The 24969-nt window shown below is 40.4% G+C and overlaps 1 protein-coding gene across 1 annotated transcript in view; it reads right to left on the bottom strand.

Annotated features, from left to right (window-relative positions):
* PCNT (pericentrin) overlaps window positions 1–24969 on the bottom strand; it is a 105032-nt gene that overhangs the window by 34463 nt on the left and 45600 nt on the right. Inside the window, exons 26-37 of the mRNA XM_059820320.1 lie at window positions 24531–24745; window positions 23859–24085; window positions 22231–22393; window positions 20982–21125; window positions 12064–12293; window positions 11500–11619; window positions 10948–10968; window positions 7988–8215; window positions 4074–4244; window positions 2504–2656; window positions 1753–1923; window positions 365–1486 (exon numbers count right to left, since the gene is read on the bottom strand). Coding sequence (XP_059676303.1) covers window positions 365–1486; window positions 1753–1923; window positions 2504–2656; window positions 4074–4244; window positions 7988–8215; window positions 10948–10968; window positions 11500–11619; window positions 12064–12293; window positions 20982–21125; window positions 22231–22393; window positions 23859–24085; window positions 24531–24745 — 2965 coding nt within the window. The remainder of the gene's footprint in view (window positions 1–364; window positions 1487–1752; window positions 1924–2503; window positions 2657–4073; window positions 4245–7987; window positions 8216–10947; window positions 10969–11499; window positions 11620–12063; window positions 12294–20981; window positions 21126–22230; window positions 22394–23858; window positions 24086–24530; window positions 24746–24969) is intronic.

Consider the following 24969-nt stretch of genomic DNA (forward strand, 5'->3'; position numbering starts at 1 on the left):
TTTCTCATAGAGTCCCCCCTGCAGCTCCCACACTGCCAACACCTTGCCACCTACACCCAATACATACCTTAGGATCCATGACCAAAACCACATCCAGCTCAGAAAAACTGACTGGATTAGGTTTCCATGCATCCTTGCCCTGTTCTTAGATCTTCCAGGCATCTACCTCCAGCCACTGCTGGAGAAACTACACAAAGATAGACAGACCCTTCAACTGACTCACCGCAGCTATTTTTACGCCACAGCATTCGTCTTCACCCTTTCTTACAGCGCTGAAAAGGATAAACTATAGGGTTTTATATGACATATAAAATTGGATTATTTTAAAAAACATATAATACTATTAAAAAAACAAATCACATACCAGTTTATCAGTAGGAGAAGCCAGTACTGCAAATGACTGATCAGCATTTGCTTCCAGTTCTTCCAATTCCTTCATGCCTTTTTTAACGGCTTCGCCTTTTCCTTCTCTCTGGCAGAACGGCTTAAGGAGGTTAGTCTCTTCATGATCACATTGCTCCTTTGGCTTGTATGACTCCAACTGTGAAATAAGTTCACTTCTTTCCAGTCGTAAGGCTTCAAGCTCTTTCACATATGTCTCAATTTGATCTTTCAGTTTTGCAGTGCTACCTTGCAGTTCATTGATTTCTTTCTGATAAGCTACTTCTTTTTGATTCAGTGCTTGCACCTGGACATCAAGTCTGGAAACTTCTAGCTGAAGAGTATAAACATCTTGAGCCTGACTTGCATCTCTCTTTTCCAATTCGGTTTGCAGCTCTGCTGCCTTTTTTGTTAAGTACTGCAACTCGGTTGTGTCAGCTTCTCTTTGATCTGCCATTGTCTTCATTTGCCTATCTTTCTCTAGAATATTTGCTTCCCTTTCTCTCACAGTATCTTCAAGTTCTTGAATGCGAGAAGTAGTCATCCTTGCTTCAACCTCTCTCTGAGAAAAACGTGTTTGGAAAAGGCTGTACTCTTCCTGAAGTGCATCGTACTGTATTCTCAGAGAGGTTAGCTCTGCAATGTGCTGCTCTGACGACTCTTGTAATTTTTGGCATTTTTTCTCCAAAATTTCCACTTCCATTTTGAACTGCAATTCCTTCTCTTCCAGTTGCTGCTGCAGAGCTTCTCTAGCAGTTGAGAGAAGCTCTAATTCCTCCTGAAGTTCTTTAACTTCTGAGAGTAGCAATGCATTTCTTCTGTTTGGATCAGTATCACCCTGCAAATCTACCAGTCCCTTCCTCAACTCATTCTGAAGGTTTTCAACTGGCTTTCCCAATGCAAGTTCATAGAGATCATCTTGGTTGTCACTAACTTCATGACATATTGGTCCAAATTGTGCCAGCTCTTTTTGAAGCTTCTCAATTACTCCATGGAGTTGCTCTACCTCTTCATCTTTGTCTTTACGCAGCCTTTCCTGGTCACCGCGCAGGTGCTCGACAAGTGATTTGAGTTCTTCAATTTCAGATTTTTGGTGTTCCACAACCTAAGCAAAAGGATAAACTCTGAATATTACTGTATGTAGGCAGAATTACTATTGCACATAAAGTTTAAATTACATTTTTCTTCTGAATCACTCAGGCATTAATTCACACATTTAACAACAGGAATAACTGTACACTGCAGCTGGTAGCTACTCAGAATACTCTCTACTTTCCTAAGAGAATTATAAAATAAATTTCATTTACGAGATCCTGTATACCTTGCTTCCCTCAAAAAATCAAGCAATGAGCATACAGTAAGTACTCTTACTTTATTCTCCAGAGTATTTTCTAGCTCCTGCTGGAGCCTCTTCATCTGCTCATTCAAGTGATCGATTTCTTGATTCTTTTCTTGAAGTAGTGCTTGTGGCAATGACAAAGCTGAGGAATCACTAATGCCCAGGTCCTCATTTTGCTTCACATGAAGTTTCATTAGATCCTCCTGATCAGAAAGAACAGCAATCTCATTAGAAGGGACTTACTTTCTCTCCCAACCTAATGGCAGAACAGAACCAAGGGCTTTATTTAAACATTCTCCTTCTTACTATAAAGTTAAAGAACTCAAGAACACAACTACAGCTACTTTGTTTAGATTTTTACCACTGGATTAGACTGCCACAACATTTCTCAACTTTCAAGGCAAGAGATGAACACTCTAGTTCGCAGACTGACAACCAACCAGTTTTCTAACTTGTAACATTTGCTATGGCTGTAGAGGTCAGGAACGCACACAAAAGTGTATAGTATTTACTAAATGACAACACTGTAGGTCATAATCTGTCAGGCTAGAAAGAAGCTAAGCTTTTTATTTAAATCAAATGACTGTATAAGATAATGCCATAAGCATGAATCTAGAGCGTCGGAGGTTTTTTGTTCTATGATAACCAGCATTAGCAATATTCCCTTGACAAGAGAAACAAACTAAGTGTCTGTTTATAACATCACCAGATGAAGACCACAACACTCAAGACAGGAGGTCTCTTAAGTTTTAGTTGGCACACACTAAAGCTAAGGAAACCTACCTTCAGGTGTGCATTCTCTAAGTTAAGCTGGCTGATGCTGGAAGCGCTAAGGTTTTTTTGCATCTCTAACTGCAAGTTCAGCTGCAATATCTCCTCGTTTTTACTGATCAAATTCTCTTTATATTCTTCTAGTTGGTCTAACAAGCTTGCAATCTAAAAAAAAGATGAAAATGCATAGTTGTTTCAATTAAGTCCTCTTATTTAAGCAGAAAAGATAAAACTTCATTCATCGCCTTATCTACTGAGAGCAAGTAACTTCAGCAAATTCTACGATTTAAACTCACTCTAATCAATTTGCATTAATAAAATACTTGAGACATAGAGAGTAAGAAGCTAGTGTTCCAGCTCCTCAGCTGCGAAACCAAACTACTGCAAAGTTGTTTTTTCATTTTCTTGTTAAAAAAAAAATCTAACTGCTTATAAAAAGATATGTTAATCTCTGTTCTGAACAATCACGGCTTAGCCACTGGTGTAATTTGACATAACAATAGGAGGCATGTTAGTATTTCATGTCTAATGTAATCACAAGCAGTTAACATAATCACCATTTTCCTCCTCCTAGAAGACAGAAATTAGCACTGCAGTGCTAATCCCAGCATCAGAGCAGTCAAAAAGGTTCTGAGCATTGGACTCCTTCAACCTATAAAGGAGTCAAGAACTACGCATTTCTCTGCTTGTAGCTGTTTGAAAGCTTGAGAGCAAAGAGCTATTTGAAAACACTGATCTTGCCACCCACAGCTTTTATCATCTCTTGCCTTAATGGGTAGCGAGGTAGAGGGGCTTTGAGAATCAAAAAGGCTTAGTGGCTCCTGAAGTCAGACTTCATAAGAGACACAGAACTTCCATCTGTAAGAAATTAGGTTTTATTGTCTTACTGCTCTTGACACAATAGGGTACAATTAACTGGAGGATCACCCACGTTCTTCTTAGCACATCCTAAACTGGACTCTATGTTTGTATATTACAGACACTATAATAATTATGCAATATTACATAAATATACACAGCAGAGGGGCGTGTGTGTACACGTATCCGTGTGTGTAAATGCAAAAAAAGTTCTAAATAATGTAACCAATTACACTGTGTTTCAGCTTAGCTTGGCACATGAACTCATTGCTAACATTCTCCAACTCACAAAAATAGAGAAGGTCAGATTACATCATTACGGGTAAATGTCCTTTCTGTTCTCCAAAGGAATTATTGCTCACTCTCAAAGTCAAACAAAAATATATCTACCTTCCGCTCCACTTCAACTTGGGAAGGAAAGGAAAAATCAGTTTACAACAGAGATTGATCAATCAGTCTCAAAGTTGATGTGAACCATCACAAGAGAATTTCCAGTGGGAGGGGAGACGGACGGACAGAGGGATGACAAAACAGAACAAAGCAAAAAAAAGGAAGTTTAATTAACAGCAAAGCATAGACAATACTGGGTAAGAAGGCACATTTACTACAACATTAGTCCCTGTCTTTTTGAATGGCTTAAATTCCCAGTTACAAGTCTGCACAAAATGTTTCTGCAATTCCGTGAGTGACCCGGCAGTCTACAGGACCCTGCCGAAACTCTTACCTCCCTCTCTTTCGCCTGAAGTGCTTCCTGCTCTGCCTGTAACTGCTCCTTCAGCACTGGGGCACAGCTGCCGTCTGCTGGTACTCTGTGCCTTGCTTCATCCAGTTTAGACTGTAGGGCCGAAATCTGAATGAGGTTATTGTACTGTTGCTGTTGCAGTGCCTCTTTATCCTGCAAAATATATATTTTTTTTAAATGTTAGCATGAATTGTTGTCAATATACATACCCACCTGACCAGAACGATCCTGCCAAAATACTTCATCGTCCCTGACAAACCCCAGTACAAGAAAAGTACACAATCTCAATGGCCTATAAAGAAATCGGAATTCAAAACAACTGGATGTTTTCAGCTCACTTAAGTTTTTACCCCTTTATTTTTTCTAACCCACATTTAACAGCTTCTGCAAATTTAGCATTCAGTGATATATTATACTTTCTCAATTACTCAGCTTTTTATATATTTAATAACCTAAACATCTCGTTCTTGTAGCCATTTCCAAATTTATTACCATACCACATATTTGCCAAGCTAAATTTAAGAGGCAGAGACTTCATTTCGTTTAAGAGATGGAGAGTTTTGGGTAGATCAAAAACCTACTACAAATACATCATGTTAAGTCAGGATGTGAAGCACCAGCACTAAGTTTCTGTCAGATCTGTGGTCTGTCAAGCTACCATAGTTCTATTTATTTGTTTTAAAAACTTCTCCTTTGGTCCTCTTTCTCTCACAGTCCTTCTCGGGAGCTGGGTCAGTCCAAGGAGGAAAGCTTCTCTTGGGAAGCCGTCCAAATAGCAGGCATGCAGATATGTACTTAATAGAATAAAGGAAAGCTGGGCAAGAAACCTAAGGCAGTAACTGCCTTTGCTGTTCAACACTTGTTCTGCCCATAGCTCAATACACATACCTCTAACAGAAGGGTTATTTTAGTCTCATCGTATTATTTGCCAAAAAGTTATGTAAAATGTGACCATCTTTTCTTTATTCAAAAAGAACTAAGACCCGGAGTACATGAATAGCATCTTCCGATCTTAAAATGAAAGAAGCATCAGTTAAAAAATAAATTACAAAGTTAACGCTGTATCGCAGTATCAAAACAGCACGCCCAAAAGCTGGTATTTAAACCAGTTCCTGTCCATGCCAAACAGGCGATGACCCACTAGCCCCCAGCCAGTCCCCGCCAGCTTTCTGGCCAGCTCTGGGGCCAGCCCCGGCACACACAGCAGGCAAGAGGAAAGGAAATTATAGGGGAGACAGCCGGTTAGGGTACAAAGCTGTGTTATTTACACCTAATATCCCTGGCAGGATAAACCCCAAATGTAATAATTGTGAAAGCATCACCTGCACTTTTTCAGGTAGGAAAGCACCTATCACAGAAATACTTTTGTGTGTCCTGAAGGGAAAAATGAAACAACTTCTTGCCATCACAAGAAACCTACGGTATTAACCAGCCCCTCAGGTGCCCTGCTGCCATACATGAAAGGGCACACATAACAACGAAACCCAAGCAACAACAGAGCCTTTTTTTATTTCATATCAACTAAAAATAAGATGTTACCCACACCATTTTAAAGCTCATCTTGATCACTAACAAAAAACCTCCAGCAACAACGTGCAAATCCAGATTCCTGCAGAACTGGGCTGCCTTACCTCAGATGTTCCTGCATTTACTGGACAGCAGAGCTGCAAGTGTGCCATAGCTCATGGTATCAGCACGGCTCTACACACAAGAGTTAAGTTTCTCCTAGCATTCTCCAGCTGCTATGTTCAGAGGTTGCTACAGTGACCCAGCAAAACCAAGCGGCAACCCAGGCAAAAATCAGAGCTTCATGTAATGCACCTTCACCGTAAAGCCTTCCTCTGGATGCCCACGCGGATGCAATCTAACGTGGTATCTTCTTTCGCCGATACCCAAATCCAGAGGATAGCAGACTCCCTAAATGAGCCACATTTTCGAGACCTCAAGCTAAAGGATGAGCAAGCCTCCCAGTACAGCCCTAACCACAAGCATCAGTGTTACATATCAACAGCCTGAACAACTGAAAGAATTGGACCAGGAAAAACCAAAGACCTGTTCCATGCACATGATGGCAGGATAAATGGATCTGCTAGCTGTGAGTTTAGTCAGTATTCTTCACAAAAAGATAGCTTTCCACATGCAAAATTACTCTTTCCAGACCTATTTCTTATTAGCACTAGTCTCCATTATCCGCAACACCTACATTTTTCATATGTTGGAATTTGGGGGACAATACAAAAATCTGTAATTGCCATTCACATCAAATGTATTTTTACAAAAAAATTTCATGACATGCAATCATGAGAGCTCTGTTGGCTCTTCTTTACTGCACAAAATTGCTTCAAGACAAGCTATTACAATGCCTACAGGTGGCAAATTGGATTAGTATAACCGTGTTTAAAGCTGATGAATTTGTTTCTTGAAAAAAGAAAAGAACAAAAAAAAAAGTCTGAATTTGGCTTATTTAGGATTTTTTAAAAAGATTGATTTCCTGGAACATTCAGAACAGCTAAAAGAATATTTTGACTTCACATGGATAAAGAAAGCCTGTTTAACAGAAAGCTAAGAATTCAGCGAAAAGAGTAACTTGCCAACAGCACTATCACAGTCTCCATCCACTCCCAGGCAAGCCAGACAAAGTTAATGGGCACGGCTTTTGCACGGTCGGATAAATCACAGAATAGCTTAAGCTGGGAAAGGTCTCTAGATCTCTCTGGTCCAACCTCTGACTCAAAGCAGAGCCGACTTGGCTCTGCTCAAGGCCTCGGCCAGCCGAATTCTGAACATTTCCAAGCCACAGAGACACCACTGCCACTCTGAGCCTCTTTTTCAAGATTTGGCTGCCCCCAGTATGACCATTTCCCCTTACCGTTTAATTGGTATTTCTCTTGTTGCAGTTTACGCTTCATATCTTCTCACTCTTTCACTGTGCACCTCCAAGTCTCACTCCATCTTCTCTATAACCTCGTATTATATGGTTGTAGCAACAATAAGATCTCCACAAAGCTAAACAAACCCTATTGTCTCAGCCTCCCCTCAAAAATAATTTGCTCCAGCCCCCTGACCATCTTCATGATGCTTTGCTAGACTTGCTCCAGTACGCCAATGTCTTTCTTGTACATGGGAGTCTAAAACCAAGCAGTCTTCCAGATGCAATCTCGCAAGCGCCAAATAGATAGGAATAATAGTACCTGAGAAACTAAGACTGGCTAGTCTATATCACGTTAGCTGAAGCTAAAACAAAAAACAGTGAACAAAATTTTTAAAATGAAAAATAATGGAAGCAAATATTTACAGAATTAGCAATTAAACTAATAAATTTAGTTTAGATCATGCCATTCTCAAATCTTCAAACTTGACAGACACACCAACAATACTTAGCCAAGGAAAATTGCTGGGAGGGAATTGAAACATTTAGTTTAAGAAGGTAGAAAAGGTTACTCAGATGTTTGGTAAAAGAAAAATACTTTTGCTAAATGGAAATTAATTCTTAACTCTAAGCTGTGATCCAATCTGCAGTAGTAATAAAGCACTAAAAATTTTGGAGTATGGCAAACAGATCTGGCTCTAAAAGCACATAGCAAGAAGAGCTACCAATTAAGATAATATGATTTTAAACACAGTTATTTACTGAAGACCCACGATATTTAACATTCAGTAACACTAACTTCTCAGGAACTTCCAGAGAAGCAAATGAACAGCTCCTATAGTAAGTAGGCTTCTGGTTCATAAACCCAGAGTTTGTTTAAAACTGTGGCTGCGATACCTGCCGTTAATACAACAGTTTAACTCACCACTAGATGCCAGGCATAGTCTCAAACAACCCTGTAACACAGTCGTTGATGACGCTTCTCTGCATAATGCCACCCCCATTTAAATAAGTATTTAAAACTTACTTGTTTTAATTCGGTTTCCACTTTCTTCATTTTTTGCAGTTGTTGTTCCAAGCCGTGTACAGTCTTTGACACTTCAGTACCGCTGTGCTCCAGTTCTCGTATCTGTGCCACCAGTTTTTCTATCTCTTTATCACGAGCTGTAATCTCTTGGTGTTTTTGCTCCTTTTCTAATAACAGCTTATTGTAATCATCCATCTTCTCTTTTATTTCTGCTTGCAAAGATTCTACCTATATAGAAATCACATTATCCAGATATTCAGGCAATATAACAAACCTCCAAGCAGAAGCAAGAGTAATTTCGTGGCAAAGCAGGTGGAGTTTCACTATGGACTAAACTATGCTAAAATCCCAGATGAAAATAAAACCAGATGTGGACAGAAAGGATGAAAAAGTAACTTTACCAAATCTTGTTTTCCAAACGCAGCAGCTCTTAAATACACGTTCGATTACTCTCTCTTAATATTTGCAGCGTTCTAGCGAAGCGCTGGATGAAGGCATACTCTCAAAGCCCAGTGGTCATCAAAAGGGGCCTTGTAGTGTGCGTTGGTTTTTTTTTTTGTTGGTTTGTTTGTTTAAGATTAAAAAACCTGAAGATTACATGAATTATTACTAATAGCATTAGATGTATTTCTGTAACCTCAGAACCCTCTTCCATTACTGCACGGAATTCCAGTTTAAAGGAGGATACCAAGAATTGAAAAATAAACATGCAACGTAACATACACCACGCCTGCAAATCGGAGAGATTCACAGTAGTCAACATAGAGCAGGTACTCTTTTTCTAAAAATCGCTTAAACGACGAGGATAACGCTTTTGCATTTGAGCTCACTGAGGTCCAAATCATGCGCAGAGCTGCAGGAAAACGGTCACTCCTTCATCCCAGTAATTAACATAAAGGCAAGACTAGGAGCTTTGGTGGGTAAGAGAGGCAGGAGAGAACCAAGTGTGACAGACAGACTACGTCAGAAGTGATAAAGCACATTGAAAGCCAGCTCAGATAGGAAAGCAATGGGAAACCTAAAGGAGAAATAATTTGGTCAATACTAATGAGTAAGGAAGATGAGATTTTACAAAATTTGCTCATCAGTAAGTGTCTGGATTTATGCAAATTCCATTTCAATATTATAAAATAAGTTCTTTGTGTTAATATAGAACTTTAAGGCTTCAAAGTATAGCACAGATATTACTAAAGCAGATATAACACCCTCTAGCAAAATACAGAATAGAATAGAATTAATTTAGTCAAATTAATAAGCATGGAGAGCGTCACAGACCAGTTAAGAATACCAAAAGTGATTAACATTACACTTTCAACTGTTTACAGGCACATACACATTTCCTTAATTATGTATATATCTTATTCCCTTCTCATCTCATCAGTCATTAATCAACTGTTAAGCATAACACAGGCCTTACAGTAAAGCTTTTCGGTATAGAAAAACCTTTTAGAAGTCTAATACTTTCTAAGGCTATAAAATTTTGGCATCAGAATCCCAGAAACTATGACACTTTACACATGAAAAGCGTGTTTTTTAACACCACGCCGCTAGAAAGCTAGTGCTGCAATCCTGAAGCTAAGGAAACACACTCACAACCTTCACACTCACGGCATACTCTCAGACAGTAGCTCCCAGCACCAGTCAGCACTCTTTTCACAAACTAGTCCCACTCACATATACCTTGAGCCTAGAGAAAAGCAGAGAGAACGACTGAACTCATTGTAACTCCTACATGTAGAAATTAGAAGTTTAAGTGAACTGAATTGTTTTGGAGTGAGTTAAGCAATTACCAATGTTACAACTGCATTAAACGGTACAAGGACTGTCTAAATCCCGACAATTTATTTTGGCACGGATTGCGTGCATACCTCACCCTACCCACAGATGCCACTTGCTGAGTTACCTTCCTTGTGTGCCTTTCTCCAATTAAGTTTTAAGCCTTTCTGAAAGAGGTTGCAAAGTTACAGCAGCTAGTCTTAATTTTTTCAGATCTTCCTCCTTACAAAGCCACGAGCACACTAGTAAAAAGTAACTAACTGTCACCCATCTCACATCTTGGATAGAAAGCAAGCTGTGGTCTTAAGAGTTTGACATATTTTCAATAACCTGACATAAATCCTTTACGATTCTGTATGCCCGAGATTTAGGGAAAGACTGCCACAGAGGTATACCTTCTGCGTACAAACAGATCTTCAACAAGTCACGCAGCCTTCAAAACAAAAAAAATGTTCGCCACTCTTTTTCTGATCTTCGCCACAGCCTAAATAACATGTAGGCTACGTGTGAGATGTACTCAAACCTTAATGCCAGATAACGGCATTCATGTAAATGAGAAGCCGAGACTGATGCAGAATGACATGTAATCGCTCTACTACTTAAGAAGCCTAATGAAGTCCTGCCAGAGGTTACAGAAGGCAAGTGACAATCAGGTGCGCTCCAGCATGGAAAATTCACTCTGTGAAAGATTCAGTTGTTCCTACAAGATTTGCTGCTCTAACACTGAGGTACACAATTTCATAAACTGTACATAAATGAGTAGATGGAAAAGAAATTAAGTAGTATACACATTGAAGTTTTGTTAAGAGCAGGGCCACAAAAAAAAGCTGAAGGCTAAGGCACAGTGTGTCATCGTAATTCCGTTGTCTTTGTTTCATACTCCAAACCCCAATTTCTCCTTTCATGCCAAAAAGCACTTTTACGGTAAGTAACTGCCTGTAACGCATCTGAGCAATAAGCCAGGAGAATAAAGCACTTATGTACAGGAAATTAAATTGAAAGCAGTTCCTCACTCCCTGCAAGAATTCTGCCACCCTGAAACATGTATCCTTATCTCCAAGTCAAGCTGAAGCAGACTTGACATATCAAGAACAGGAAGAAAGCCAAAGCAGATCTAATTAACAGAAGGGATTGAAAGGAAAAGGAAAGAAAGGTTAAAGAGATGTTCATGCTGTTTTCCATACCTGTAGAATCAATTCATAGTTCTGTATAATGTTCATTTACGTGAAAAAAAAAAAAAACAAAAAGAAAAAAGCAAAAGTTAATCTTTGAAATCAAGCATCAAACAAATGAACATGTGAAAAAAAGGACTGATTTATAAACTTAAATAGGACAAGGCATGCAGACAAAGAACATCTCTTATTACAACTGGTATAGCTGGAAAAATTAAACACATTTAGAACCCAGAAGGCGTCCCTCAGGTGTGCTCTGTAGAGCAAAATGTCTGTGTTGTTGTCCTCCTCAGTGAATTTAAACTAGACTCACAGGCTGTGAAACTTTACTGTAATGTACATGCATTATTTCTTACAGAGATGGAAAGAAATGTTTTAAGTACACTCTCACTGCCTAAATGTAGTCCAGTCATCTGGGGGAAAAATCTGCTCTCTGGGTGACATCAGAGACAAAACCAAAACCCAAAACACTCCCTCAAGAGCCAGTCCCCCAGGACAACACAGGTTTTGGTATTTAATTGTAGTACACAAACTCCTTTGGCCACTAAGTGTGATTTTACTCACCCTATACTCTCTGGGCTCTCCCGAAGCCTGCGATTTTGCTGAAAGTTTTAACTGTTCTTCCAGTTTCTGAATTTCCTGCTGAAAATCATCACGTTCATGTTCCCTTTCTATAGCTTGTTCCTGTAAACCCAGCCAGAGATAATGAAAATCTTTAAAAAAGAAACTTTTCATTTCATTAAAATACGGAGTACAAGAAAAATCTGGGGTTTGTTTCTGTGGTGAAGAAACTATGCTCACTTAAAAATAATTAACACCTTTTAGTTGTCCTGAAAGCATAGCTCAAATTACAGGGAAAGACAAAAAAAACCTTTTTGACTCCAATGTACATACAAACTACAATTAGCAATTAATAAAAAGGAAAAGAATTATCCTGTAATGCTACAGAAAGGGAATTAAAAAACTACCTTTTTTTTTTATTTTACAAGACTAGAATACCAAGGTCTTAATTTCAAACAAAACAGAAAGTATCCCATTTTAGGAACCATGTTCCAAGTCTCAGTCACAAACCAAGAGGAGTGTTTATCACCTCCAAACGCACGGAAATGTGGTACCAAGCTTGCTTACATCCATGAATTGCCGCTGGTTTTTAAGCTGTTTTTCAAGAACTTGAATCTGCTGTTTTAATTCAGCAACCTCCAGTAACTGTGTAGCCAGGTCTTGATTACTATGTAGCTGTTCTTCCAGTTCCACCTCCAAAACTTTCATTTGAGAGCGTAAATTGGAATGGTCCTTTTCTGCCTGACATTGAAGCTCTAATTTCTCCTTTGCTAAAAACTCGACTTCCTTGAGTAGACCTGAACAAGAACACAAAAACAACAACAACAAAGTTTTCAGTGCCGGTACAAAACTCAAATTGAGCTTTAAAGATGAGATTAAATTGAGGAACTTTGGACAGCATCAAAACCAAAGAAAAATCTTCTGAGATGGTCTGTAAGAGACACAAAAGGAAGCGTGACACTTGTCTGCCTACTGTGTCTCTGTTAAGACTACCATACGATGTAGTCAAGGAGAACATGGGCAGCTGTTCCCAATCCCAAAGTAAATCCTGGTTGGAGATACTCTGGGCACATTGAAAGCTTTCACCTTCACCCCTGGAGACCTCACAGTTCCAGAGAGCCCCATCTCATCTGAGCAGGAGTCCTTCAAATTTGCTCCTTAGGTCCTTGCCCTCTCAACCCTGGTTCCACACACTCCTCCTGCCCCAGAGGCTCTTTCCAAACCACACCAGATCATCAATCCTCTAAATTCACTCCATTCCAGATGTGCTCCAATCCCAAGTTGAAGCCCCATACCTCACTTTCAGCCACCTAGTCTCTCACACCCATCCTTCCAACTGCTCCATCCTTCACTATTCTATCCTAAATCCTTGCCGCCCCTTCCATCCCAGCTTCCCATCCCACTTCAAATCTCTTCCCAATCAAGCCATCCAATACCGAATTCTCAATTCCTCCAAACTGTCATACCAAGATCCTTCTTAGACCTCCAACACCCAGTCTCAGGTCAGCCTCTCAATTACCCCTCTGCCTCGTGCCACGCTGGATACTGCTGCTGACACCTACGCTGTTGAATTAGCACCCAGTCCATCTCTTCAGTGGCCACCAGTGCCCAGCCCTACCCTGAAGTTAGCTGCTATACAAAAGCAAAATTAATCTTTTTCTCTGAACCTCAGTGGGGATTAAAACCCAGAGAAAAATCACACTTACAGAAAATCAGTCCAGTTCTGAGGCTACAAAGGGAAAAAAAACCTGGGGAAAAGATGGCACATATCTGCCCTATACAGACAGCAACAGAAATGCCACAACAATGAAATCATACACAACTCAAGTTTAAGTTATCAAGGGCTACTTTATACCTGCAAACTGCGTTTTCAATCAGTTGGATGCACTGAATACACTGTTGAGGAGACCCAAACTGAGACTACTGTGAATGCACTTGGAGCAAAACTATTTTAATGTGAATATAACTAAACCTGAAAATAGAAGTTCAGCTATTTAGTATTTAAAGGTCCTGCAAGAGGCCATTATTTTACTTTTCAAATGCTCTATTATTCATCTTAAATGTCTTCAGTCATAGAGAAAAAGGAAAGCCTACGATTCCAACAAGGACCTTAACTGGTCATCCAGCCCAGTTCCCAGAATGGGAGAAGTCCCTTTTCCAAGCATGAGCAACTCAATCCACATGATTCCTGCCCTAACATCTTTTTAAAGTTGCTGTTACAAACCTTCGAAAACAAAAGTGGTACCACAGCCTCCTTACAACATCTTTTCTAGTGCTCACTATCCACAGGAATTTAATTGAATTTCTAGACACTTTAAAATAAGCCAAGACACATGAATATTTCTACGTTCACACTTAAGAGGCTAAGCATCACAAGCTTAGAATGATGCAATAACATTTACATTAAACATTGGGGAAAATCACAGAATCACTATGGTTGGAAAAGACCTGTAAGATCATCAAGTCCAACCATCAACCCAACACCACCATGCCCATTAAACCATGTCCTGCAGTGCCTCGTCCACACGTTCCTTGAACACCTCCAGGGATGGTGACTCCACCACCTCCCTGGGCAGCTTGTTCCAGTGTTTCACCACTCTCTCAGGAAAGAAATTTGTCCTAATATCCAGCCTGAACCTCCCCTAGTGCAACTTAAGGCCGTTTCCTCTTGTCCTGTCACTTGTCACTTGGGAGAAGAGACCAACACCCACCGCTCTGCAACCTCCTTTCAGGGAGCTGTAGAGAGTGATAAGGTCTCCCCTCAGCCTCCTCTTCTCCAGACTGAACAACCCCAGCTCCCTCAGCCGCTCCTCATCAGACTTGTGCTCCAGACCCCTCACCAGCTTCGTCGCCCTTCTCTGGACATGCTCCAGCACCTCAATGTCCTTCTTGGAGTGAGGGGCCCAAAAATGTCACCTCAGTAAGGATAATGAACCACTGGAACAGAGTGGGCAGGGACTGTGAAGTCTGTCTCTGGAAATTAGAGAGGCTGGACAAAGAGAAACAAGTAAAGTAGATTGTGGTTTGGGACAAAAATATGGACTAAATGAGCTCTCGAGGTCCACAGCAACCCTGTGATTCCATGCTTTAGTCACCCCGGTCTCTTACTGTAGCAACTATACTTTCTCTGCATTAAGACAATATTAAAATACGCAAGATAAAACTAAGGGGTTAATTGAGGAAAAGAAAACTTAGCAGACATGGAACTGTACCAGATTCTTTAACTGTTTGTCGGATTTGCTAAGCACCCATGGTAGCTTTTGAAACGAACTGCAACGGACACAGAATTGCTTATCAGTCACTTGAATGCTCCGAGATGCGTAGCATACGTGTACATTGCCAACGTGAGAGCGTGACAGACACCAGCTGAAGGGAAAAACCCCCGTTTTGTTTTGCGGTCACTCTAGAGGATGTGTTAAGAGCCCTGCCCTCCCTTACCCACAGGTACACTGGCACCGGGCTTCTCCTGCCATTTTCAGTTTGCTATGGGCTGATCAATACAAATCACAGAATAAAAGACCTTGAGGAACCACTGGAGATAGACACACAGGCTCCGTATCTCACAAAGCTCTAGTCTGGTAAGTACTTTATGCCTTGAGTGATAATCCACAACTACATTCCAACTACATTTTACTCCAAGCACTAACTTTGCAACCTCGCAATTCTCAGGAGCGGTATCTCAGATGCCGACATAATAACAACAACTGTGCAATCGCCGTGCCACGCTCCCTACTTTTTCTAGCACGGTGCTAAATAATCGCCTGAACTAAGCTTCAAGTTTCCCAATCAAATGCTCGTTGAGTTGCGGATGTAACTCGGGCTCTGGCAGAATGCAGGCAGGTAAATGCAGAGTCTCCCCCAAAGCAATTTCTCCGAGAACCCACTTGGAGCTGAAAGAGCCTCCTTCCCTCCTGAGATCCAACACAGCAAGTTATCCAAGGCTGAAACGCAAAGTGCAGAAAAAAGCCGACGATAGTCTGAATTCCATTAGGAGACTGCATCCCAGCCGCAGCTGCACAACAGAGAATCTCTTTTACCAAGCGCTGTGTTTTGCCAGGCAGGAGATGGGACTAAAACAGCACTCTGCTGCATTTGCTTACACGTGGTGCAGAGAGGAGGGCAAGGTCTGGCGCGCGCAGACGTACATGCACCCACAGGAAGGGCACGTATGTAGCCTGACCCCCTGAGAAAAGAACTGATGCTTCTGTGAAAAGCAGCACAGGAGTTTTTCCTTCTATAGCTTAAGAAACACGGTCATTAACAAGTCGATGGCTTCTTTTTAGCTTCCAAAGGAATGTTATTGCTTTCCGAGGAATAAAATACTGATTAGATAAAACTGAAATAAACAGTCACAGTCACCTCCTCAGACGGAAATGCAAGTTAATGGAAAAAAGTAATTAGGCTAACAGATTTTACGCAGAATTGAAAATGTTTCCTAGAAAGCAGGTATCAAATTTTGGCAATCTCTAAGTGTAATCTGTTTGAGCAATTTTTTAATATTTTTTTTTTAAACACATGTTCCCCAAGTGTATAAACATAATTTCAAGCAACATGAATAGATCAGATCACAGATTGGTTTCTTTGTAGGGACAAACCTGCTCTTTATTAATGCTAATTCAAATCATGCAGTTCCACTTCGGCGATGCCCCGGCACACTCCTCCCCGCTCCCAAGATCATTAGCAAATGCCAAGCTCCATTCTAAGTGCATTCTATTAGCGAGGCCATTCTATTCGTATTAGTACTCCACATCAAAAAAAGGAGGAGGCATCAGCTTGTCAAGGAATAAGCCATGTCCATCAACTCCAAACAACATGATTTTTATTTACCGTATTTTCCACATACTACAAACAATTCCAAACCAGAGGAAGAGTACTACAGATGGCTGGGGTGGGGGAAAGGGGATGAATTTTAGGGCTCAGTACTTGCAGCAAATGCAACTGTTCAAGTTCTAATGAGCTGCTGGCAAGAGCGGGACTGCAGCTACCGGGAGAACGTCAATCCCCAAATACACCCTAACCAGCTAGGTTAGACGTTCCCTCTCATCGAGTGGGCAGCAGCGACTTTCAGGACAGCGAGGTGGTTATCAAAAAATATGTTAAATAAACGTAGTGTTTGAGGGAGATCTGAAGGGACAGAAGGAATAAAGATATAGTAATGGGCAAGACAGCCCAGTGCAGCTTTTTAACTCTAACTGGAATTTACCTAGATAATTCTCTTTTATTCGCCTGAGCGACTTGGTTTACCCAGCTCACACCCTTTGGGGGAAAAGAAAAAGTCTAGAAACAAGAGGCAGTGAATATGCAAGAGAACACATCTATGAATATATATACGTGCGTATAAATAAAACTAATCAAAAAACACGATAAGTGAATAATATTTTGAGTAGACCACAAAACATAATCCTGGCAGCTATGAATTTATCAGATCTAACTGTTTGCTACTCAGGAGTTAAGTATGCACACTTTAGTTTAGAAGGAGAAAAAAAAAAAGCCTCTTTCAATTTGGAATTTGACTTCAGCATTAGACTTCCAAAGTCAGGGTAAAATTCTATGGATCCATCCTTCTTGCTTGTTTTCGGTTTCATCTTTCCTCCCATGACTAGCCTTCCTTAGCATTCTGCTCTCCCCTTCTTTCTGATCCACCTATCCATTCAATTACATTTCTCTAGTCTCCCTTAGATTTCCTTCAGTTCTTGCTATATTCTTTTTAGCTCTCTATTTTACATCACCTCAAATTTCTTTTTTCCCCCCCTTTAAATTAATTTAATCATTTTAACAGCCCACTGTGTATTATTAGAAGCTCACAGCAAGCTTATAATCCACTCCGTCCCCTCAAAAAAAAAAGCTAACAAACATTAAGTTAATGGCACAATGTATTTTAAGCCTAACAGCAGCAGAACATTTTTTTCCTTTCAATATTGATCAGTGAATTGAATATTCTTAGTTTTAGTTGTTTTCTGATGCATCACAGAAGTCATAACTTTTTTTGCCAACGCATTCGTAATCCCAGTAAATTCTTGGGCCTCTTTATGAAGTACTATTCCTCTTTGTTAAAATAAAATCGAAACTATCAATTCATTCACTCAGTGTTACAGCAACACAAACCAGAAAAAACCCACACTCATCATTACAAACCTGAACCTTCTTTTTGTGCTACATTAGCAACAGATGTTCCTAGAAATCGAAACACAAAAACATGTACAAGACAAGAATAGGACATTGTGATCCATTCCATCTTCTAAATCACTAAAAATACATATGTAATACACATAGTGCCTACCTTTTAATTGGCAACAATGCACTTAATCTTTATTATGACACAAAGCTCCTGATGACATACGTTGATCCATGTCTGTAAGTGCACTAGAGCTACTATAGAAATGGGTTTACATTATAACCATGCAAGTTTGTTGCAACGTTCTTGACTAACCATTTATGCATTTTTTAAGACAATCAACATTCTCTTTTTGCAATTTTCCCCAGACAGAGACGGAATAATTAATGCCTCAAACCCCACTTTTAGATCCCGCCAGGGGATTCGAAGCGGGATTCCATCCAGCGGGACTCACTGGCACAGACTTACAGACTCTGTAATCCGTCATACGTTTCCATGACACACAGACATACTTGTGTTCAACAATATCATGGAATTACTTTGTGTTTCCTGCGGGACGTATTATTTGAGGCTATAATCACTGTTGTAAAGCAAGCACAACATGCATTTAGTTTCAGTTGCAGCCCCTAAATCTGTTTACGTTCTGCTGTCTTTCCCCTGAGGAAGAGAGGTCTTCCCCCACCTCTTCCTCTGCTTACGGCGGCAAAGAAGCATGGACTCTGTAAGCCAGGACAATCTGCGTGAGACCACTAGTCAATTTTCTCTTAAGGTAATAGTAAGATATTAAGATGTCATAAGAAAGGTCAGAGACAGACACAACTTTTCATATTAACATACATACTATACTTTTTTAATAGGGCCTGTAGCAATAGGACAAGGGGTAATGGTTTTAAACTAAAGAGGGTAGATTCAGACTAGATAGAAGGAAGAAATTTTTTATGATGAGGGTGGTAAAACACTGGCACAGGTTGCCCAGAGAGATGGTAGATGCCCCATCCCTGGAAACATTCAAGGTCAGGTTGGACGGGGCTCTGAGCAACCTGATCTAGTTGCTGGTGACAGGGCTGGAAGGCATGTCCTATGAGGAGTGGCTAAGGACTCTGGGGTTGTCTAGTTTGGAGAAAAGGAAGCTGAGGGGTGAACTCATTCCTCTCTACAGCTTCCTGAGGAGGGGATGTGGAGAAGGGAGGTGGTGAGCTCTTCTCCTTGGGACCCAGTCACAGGACACGTGGGAATGGTTCAAAGCTGTGCCAGGAAAGGTTTAGACTGGACATTAGGAAGTATTTCTCTACCGAGAGGGTGGTCAAACCCTGGAACAGGCTTCCTAGAGAGGTGGTCGATGCCCCAAGCCTGTCAGTGTTTGAGAGGCATTTGAACAATGCCCTTAATAACATGCTTTAGCTTTTGGTCAGCCGTGAAGCGGTCAGGCAGATGGACTAGATGGTCCTTGTAGGTCCCTTCCAACTGAAGGACTGTATTCTATTCTAGTTGAAGATGTCCCCGCTCATTGCAGGAGGTTGATGACCTTTAAAGTTTCCTTCCAACCCAAACCATTCTATGATTCTATGTACAACATGAGTATTGTGATGGCACTATATTTGAAAAGTTGATTGCAGAGCCAAAAGGAAGAACACAGAAGGATGGCGGCCCACAAGAACAGGACAATGGCAGAGTCAGGAGTCAGAAGAGAGCTGAGGAACAGCAAGGTGAAGAGAAGAAGAGAAGATGACGTGGGGGAGAGGCGAGAGGCAGAGAAGAGTTGTAGAGGATTGATACGGTAGGGCTGAAAGCCAGGCAGGAGTCTACAACAGGGGCTCATGAGAAGCAGACAGATAATTGCAACACATAAACTGTGCCCAGTCAAACACAGCCCTCCTATAGAATTTGGGTCAATACCCTGAAAACTAGAGTCTTTACATTCCTCTACTACTGACAATGCAGAAATTCACTAGAAAACTGTTTCTTGCTGTCTTTTTTTCTGACCTAAGCACGCACTATGTACAACTACCGGTTATGTAGTCTGCTCAGCAGTAAAGATCTATGCAACATAGCTGTAGGTGGCATCGTGGTGACATAGCTGAGGGTAGCATAATGTTGGCATTAGCAGAAATGGAAAAGCAGTGAACGAAAATAATCAATTTCTATTGGAAGATGATACAGAGAAATTCACTTAGAATGACATTAAGGCTGCAAATTCAAGAAGTCAAAACTATATAATGCTATTTAAATGATTCACAGATCCATCATTAAGAATGAGCATAAGCTAGTCCTGAGTTCCTGCATAGTGCAAGTCACATAACATCTCTGAATTTTCTTCTGTGAATCAAAAAAAAAAAATCTTACATGTAAGCCAGCTATATTACACTGAGATTCTTCAGGGTCTTTATTAAATCTCTACTGTCACTCTTAAAATGTGTGCTCCTTCACTTGCAGTGTGAGTTATCACAGCACCAACTTCCACTCATTGAGTGTTATCAGACTCCATCCAGTATGTTGAAGAGTTCCCCTTTATCCTACTGCACTTCCCTACACAAGCTCCCCATAGTTAGCTTACATCATATCACCTACTCTGTGGGGCTGAGGGAGTGATGGAGTGGGGGAAGGACTTATGTAGACAGCTTATTTGCACCTACCATTTCATTTGGTATTTCAGTGGCTGTCTTCGGCTTGCAGTGAGTCACCCTTCATATAAAAGTTTAAGATGCTTGCCTCACCTTATCCTCTCCAACACTACCTCATTCAGGTTTTTCAACCCATGTATTTTCCTTTAAAACCCTAAACAGACTTTGAGCTTTATCATCAAAATCTTTCCACAGTCACCCTTACTGATCGTGTGTGTGTGCTTTGACAGCACAAGGGTGGGGAGCAGGGGAAAAGCTTATGTTTCAAACAAAGTACGCTTCGTCACCACAATTTGCTCATAATTTAATAATTCAAATAATCTCCCAGGAGTATTTTATTTCTTCCACCATTAAGCTACTTCCTTAGTCCTGGAAGCAGTCAAAAGCCTTGAAGCTCCAACTCTTCTCTTTGACTGCAGTGCCAAATAACCAGCATTTCAGTTATTAACTAGGTGCTGATTATCTGTTGCAACTAACTACCTGTAGTTAATACATGCCTCTTATTTTCTCAGACGCTTCCCATTTCTAACTAAGCATAAGACTACAGCAGTACTCTTCACTAACAGTACTATCTTCTTATAATCAAAGAATCAGCTGCTTTATTTTATTTTCTGCTTTTACAGAAAGACCCTGCTAACCTCTGTACCAGACTGAGCTGCTCACTAGGTCATCAAACCAAAGACTGAAACAGTGTGCCCTGACTGGGGACAATTCCATTTTCCACTAATAGCGTCATACCCACTCCTCACCAAGAATTGCTTGCTCCTGGGTCAGCTCCTGGAAGCGTTCACGCATACTCTCCAGCTCCACAACAAGGCGACGTTCAGATTCCTCTTTCAGATTCAAGGCCTCTTCCAATGCAGCTTTTTCTGCAACATAGCCTTCGATAATGCCTAAAATCCCAAGTCAGAATGCAAATAAAGCAGTAGACAAACTCATTTGTTGGAAAGAAGTAGCTTGAAAACATGAATAAACAATTTTATGCAAACGATAGAAGGTGGCATAGAGAGGAAGATGTGCAAGATGACTTAAATTTACACTGTAGCTAGGCTGTTTGGAGTATCGTAGGGAATAAAATGTACCAGTTAATGTATTCTAATGGATTTTATGAGGCTGCCATGTCACAAAATGTCTTCAAACATGTGGAATGTATATGGGGATTGTTAAGCCTTGATGGCCTGGCATCACCTCACAACATAGCCTGATACATCCTCTGCTGGGGGCTGAAGTCCAAAGAAACAGAATCTCCAAAAAGTAAGATCCAGCGTTAAGTTTCAGAGCCCAAGAAATCCAGGAACGCTTCACAGAAAGGAAGGAAACACAATTTTGGAAAGACCAAATAAGCCTAAAGGAGTATGACTGCAAAGAGGAATGGAAAGCAGATGCCATGATTAGGGAGAAAAGCTCAACTTGAAGGACACGGAAACCCTCAAAAGACTCTCCTACATAAAGGAGAAGACCTCAAGTCGTAATCTTCACAAGGGGGAATCGGACTGACGATATGCAGTCTGTGACAGCGTTGAGATTAACAGCCTCAGCCTTTCCGTCTCTTCTTACAGAATCTCTTTATGCCTGCGCTACCATCAAACATCGCCCTAGTTCATGCTGAACCCTTCCAAGGTCAGACAGGTGAGCTGATTTACACTGGGAGTATACTTTCTTTGCAATAATCCAAGCTCCCATGGTTAGAAATGCAGGAACACAAACCACTGTTTTAAAAATTGTGGTATTTTTCACACGCAGTCAATGGTGTAAGTATAGGACGAAGCACTATCACACTTGCCCCAGGGAAATGCAATTCTCATGAAGAGAGTTAAGTAGTAGATTTGCAATAGAAGACCCAAGCTTCAAGTAACTTAGTGATCTGAAAGGCAGTAAATTAATTATAGACAGGCAAATCAACAACAAAAGACACAAAAAGCGTATCCTAGATATTTGGAGGAATGAGCTATGAGTAAATGACACTGAAATCTCTCCCTATCGATTTCATTTTCTTACCCTCTGCTTTATGAAGCTCCAGTGCCAGCTGATTCTTGGCCTCGCTTTCCTCGCTGAGGCACTCCATTAGTTCCTGGTGCTGACTAACCACTTGGGCAGTTTCTCTGTTTCGGCGGCTGAATTCTTCTTCAAATTGCGCATGGTTTTCATGCATTTTCTCAAGCTAGAAGTAAACAGTTTCCCCTAGCATCAGGTCTTGGATGCACATGCAATGTAACGATACTGCAGACATTTAAATAAACTTAACTCTTAACTTTGTATAACATTTATGCATTAAGGTCCAGGTTTTGAAGTTTCATTTTAGTACTAGGTTGACTTTGCCCAAAACCCCTGGACCCTTTGGTGACTCCTTATACTCACATATCTCTATTTTTGCCACAAATCTTACTTAGGCACGCAAGTTCTTTACTGTGCATAAAAAGAGATACCTCCCTGTTGGCTAAACTGCTCAGCTTGACGCTTCCTGAGCCACTGGAAATTCAAAGCATCCTTGCACTTAAAATTATTCAAGAGATTCAGGCATGTCTAACAGACAGTGAAGTCAATACATCATCAGGTTTCCAAGGTACGGCACCAAGTTCTCTGAGACTATATATCTTGCATTCCTACGTGCGATGTCTCAAGTTCAAAGGAAAGGAATAGAGCTGCCCCATTCCCATTTAGTTTCTATTTAGCTTATCCTGGTGGATAGGAAATTTCGCAGACATAAGCAAAGTCTGCTTGAATGTAGCTGATGACGGTGACCTAGAATCTAGATCTGCCATGGCTTGGGCAAGTGCTTTAGCCACAGGTAACCTACCTGCTAGTGGAACCAGCACCAGTACCCAGAAGTGCAAATTTAAGCACCTCATTCTACGAGGGATTTTTTTTTTTTTTTTAAGATGGTGAATATACATTTTTACACAAATACTTATCTCTGGGTTGCACAAAATACCTGATGAGAAGATGAATTTCAGATATATTCCTTTCCTTCACATCTTCTCTTAAATTAGGGGCTTCTTTACTCAACAAACTAATTACTGTAGCACTGAATTCAATCCTCTAAATGTATACAGTACTCAGGCATCTACCTCAGATTTACAACTTCTCTTCACAAAGCTGAATGTCTAGACACTGCAAAACTCAGTATACTCCAATTCTTTTATGATACTGCGTTCAGCTCCTTTTATCACAATTAAGCAGTATATAATTACAAGGATGTTTGCTTGCTGCCATCTACATGTTCCCAAAACATTTTAACATGGGACTGAGTTTTCTTGAACCTCCTTATCAATGTTGAGGAAGCATTAATGTGAAGTGTAATAAAAACCCCTCAAAACCCTTAAAAAAACCCCCCTTGGTCTCCTGAAGTTACCATATGCATCTAAAATCCTAGTTTAAGTCTACTTATGGCAATGAACTTACAGCTTTCCTCCAGGATCTGCTAGAAGAAAAAAAAAAAGGGCAAAACCTTCACTGTAAGAAGCAGGAGATGCACGTGCCTCCCTATACTGATAACTTGTCATGTATTCAGACAAAATCTGTTTCTTTTTAGTAGCCAATCCTACAGGGTGCTAAATACACAAGCCTTAAAACAGTCGTCACATTTTGAGTATAATTATACATCTATACAGATTAAAAAGTTTTACTTGTCTAGTTGATTCTGTAACGAGTTCCAGAAGTCTCTCCACTGCAGTGCGCAAACGATGACCAATTTTCAGTATCATTTCTTCATTTTCACATGCCAATTCTGGCTTTGCAAAAACACTTTCACATAAGTATTGGCTCAACTCAGACCCCTCGTCAGTCATTGGAGACAGCTGGTTGTGTTCTGTGAGAGTTTCATCAAACAGCTCATCTACTGAAAACAAGCAAGCTATTTAGAAACACAGAAAAATGATACAGAACTGGCCACTCAGATAACTGACATCACAGTGACATTGCTTGGTCCTGAAGATGTATGAGAAGGTGAAAACTTGTACACATCAATAACTCAATGTTGACAAATCAAGACAGTCTTTCACAACATTTGGGAATATTGTGCTATACATCAGTGCCTGCATTCACCCAGCTCATCTTTGCTGCCCTATAATCCATTCAGCCTTTTCCAGCAACATTTTAGTAGTTGCACTATTAAAAGAATTAAAATGAAAGAACACTAATAGACACTCTCTTAAGTGTGGAGCAAATTTGAAAGAGACACAGAAAACACTGCAACAAGAGATATCCACTTTCCGAACCCCATCCATATAAAAGGAAATGAAAAGGCATTTTTCAAGAATGTGAATTGACTACATCCAGTTATGCAGATTTATACTCACCCTTTTCTAGGTGATGCTTTTCCTTGGCTTTGAAATACTGCATGAATCCCATTTCGTCCATAATACTGCGACTTTCTCTAGAATCTCCAGAAGCCAGACTGTCATCAAGGCAAAGACCAATCTTGCTACAGATAAGGTCCTCAATAGCTATTGTGTCCTTCACCAACTCCATAAGCAATTTCAAAAGATGCTGATAAGATTCCTGCAGTTTTTTCCTAGAACAAAAGCATATCAAACACTTCAAAAATTGCATGTGCTTGATTTAAAAGACACTTTGAACCTATTGAAAAACCGACAATCTAAAACGGTATCTTGCCATAGTTTGACAGCTATCAGTGAAGATGATTCAGATGACTCACAAAAAACCAAGGCCATTTTCACAGAGCAGGCTCAGCAAAAAACCTTTTGTCTTCTCCACAGGTAGATGGAGAGATCATAC

This window comes from Gavia stellata, chromosome 8, assembly GCF_030936135.1.
Source record: "Gavia stellata isolate bGavSte3 chromosome 8, bGavSte3.hap2, whole genome shotgun sequence".
Lineage (NCBI taxonomy): Eukaryota > Metazoa > Chordata > Aves > Gaviiformes > Gaviidae > Gavia > Gavia stellata.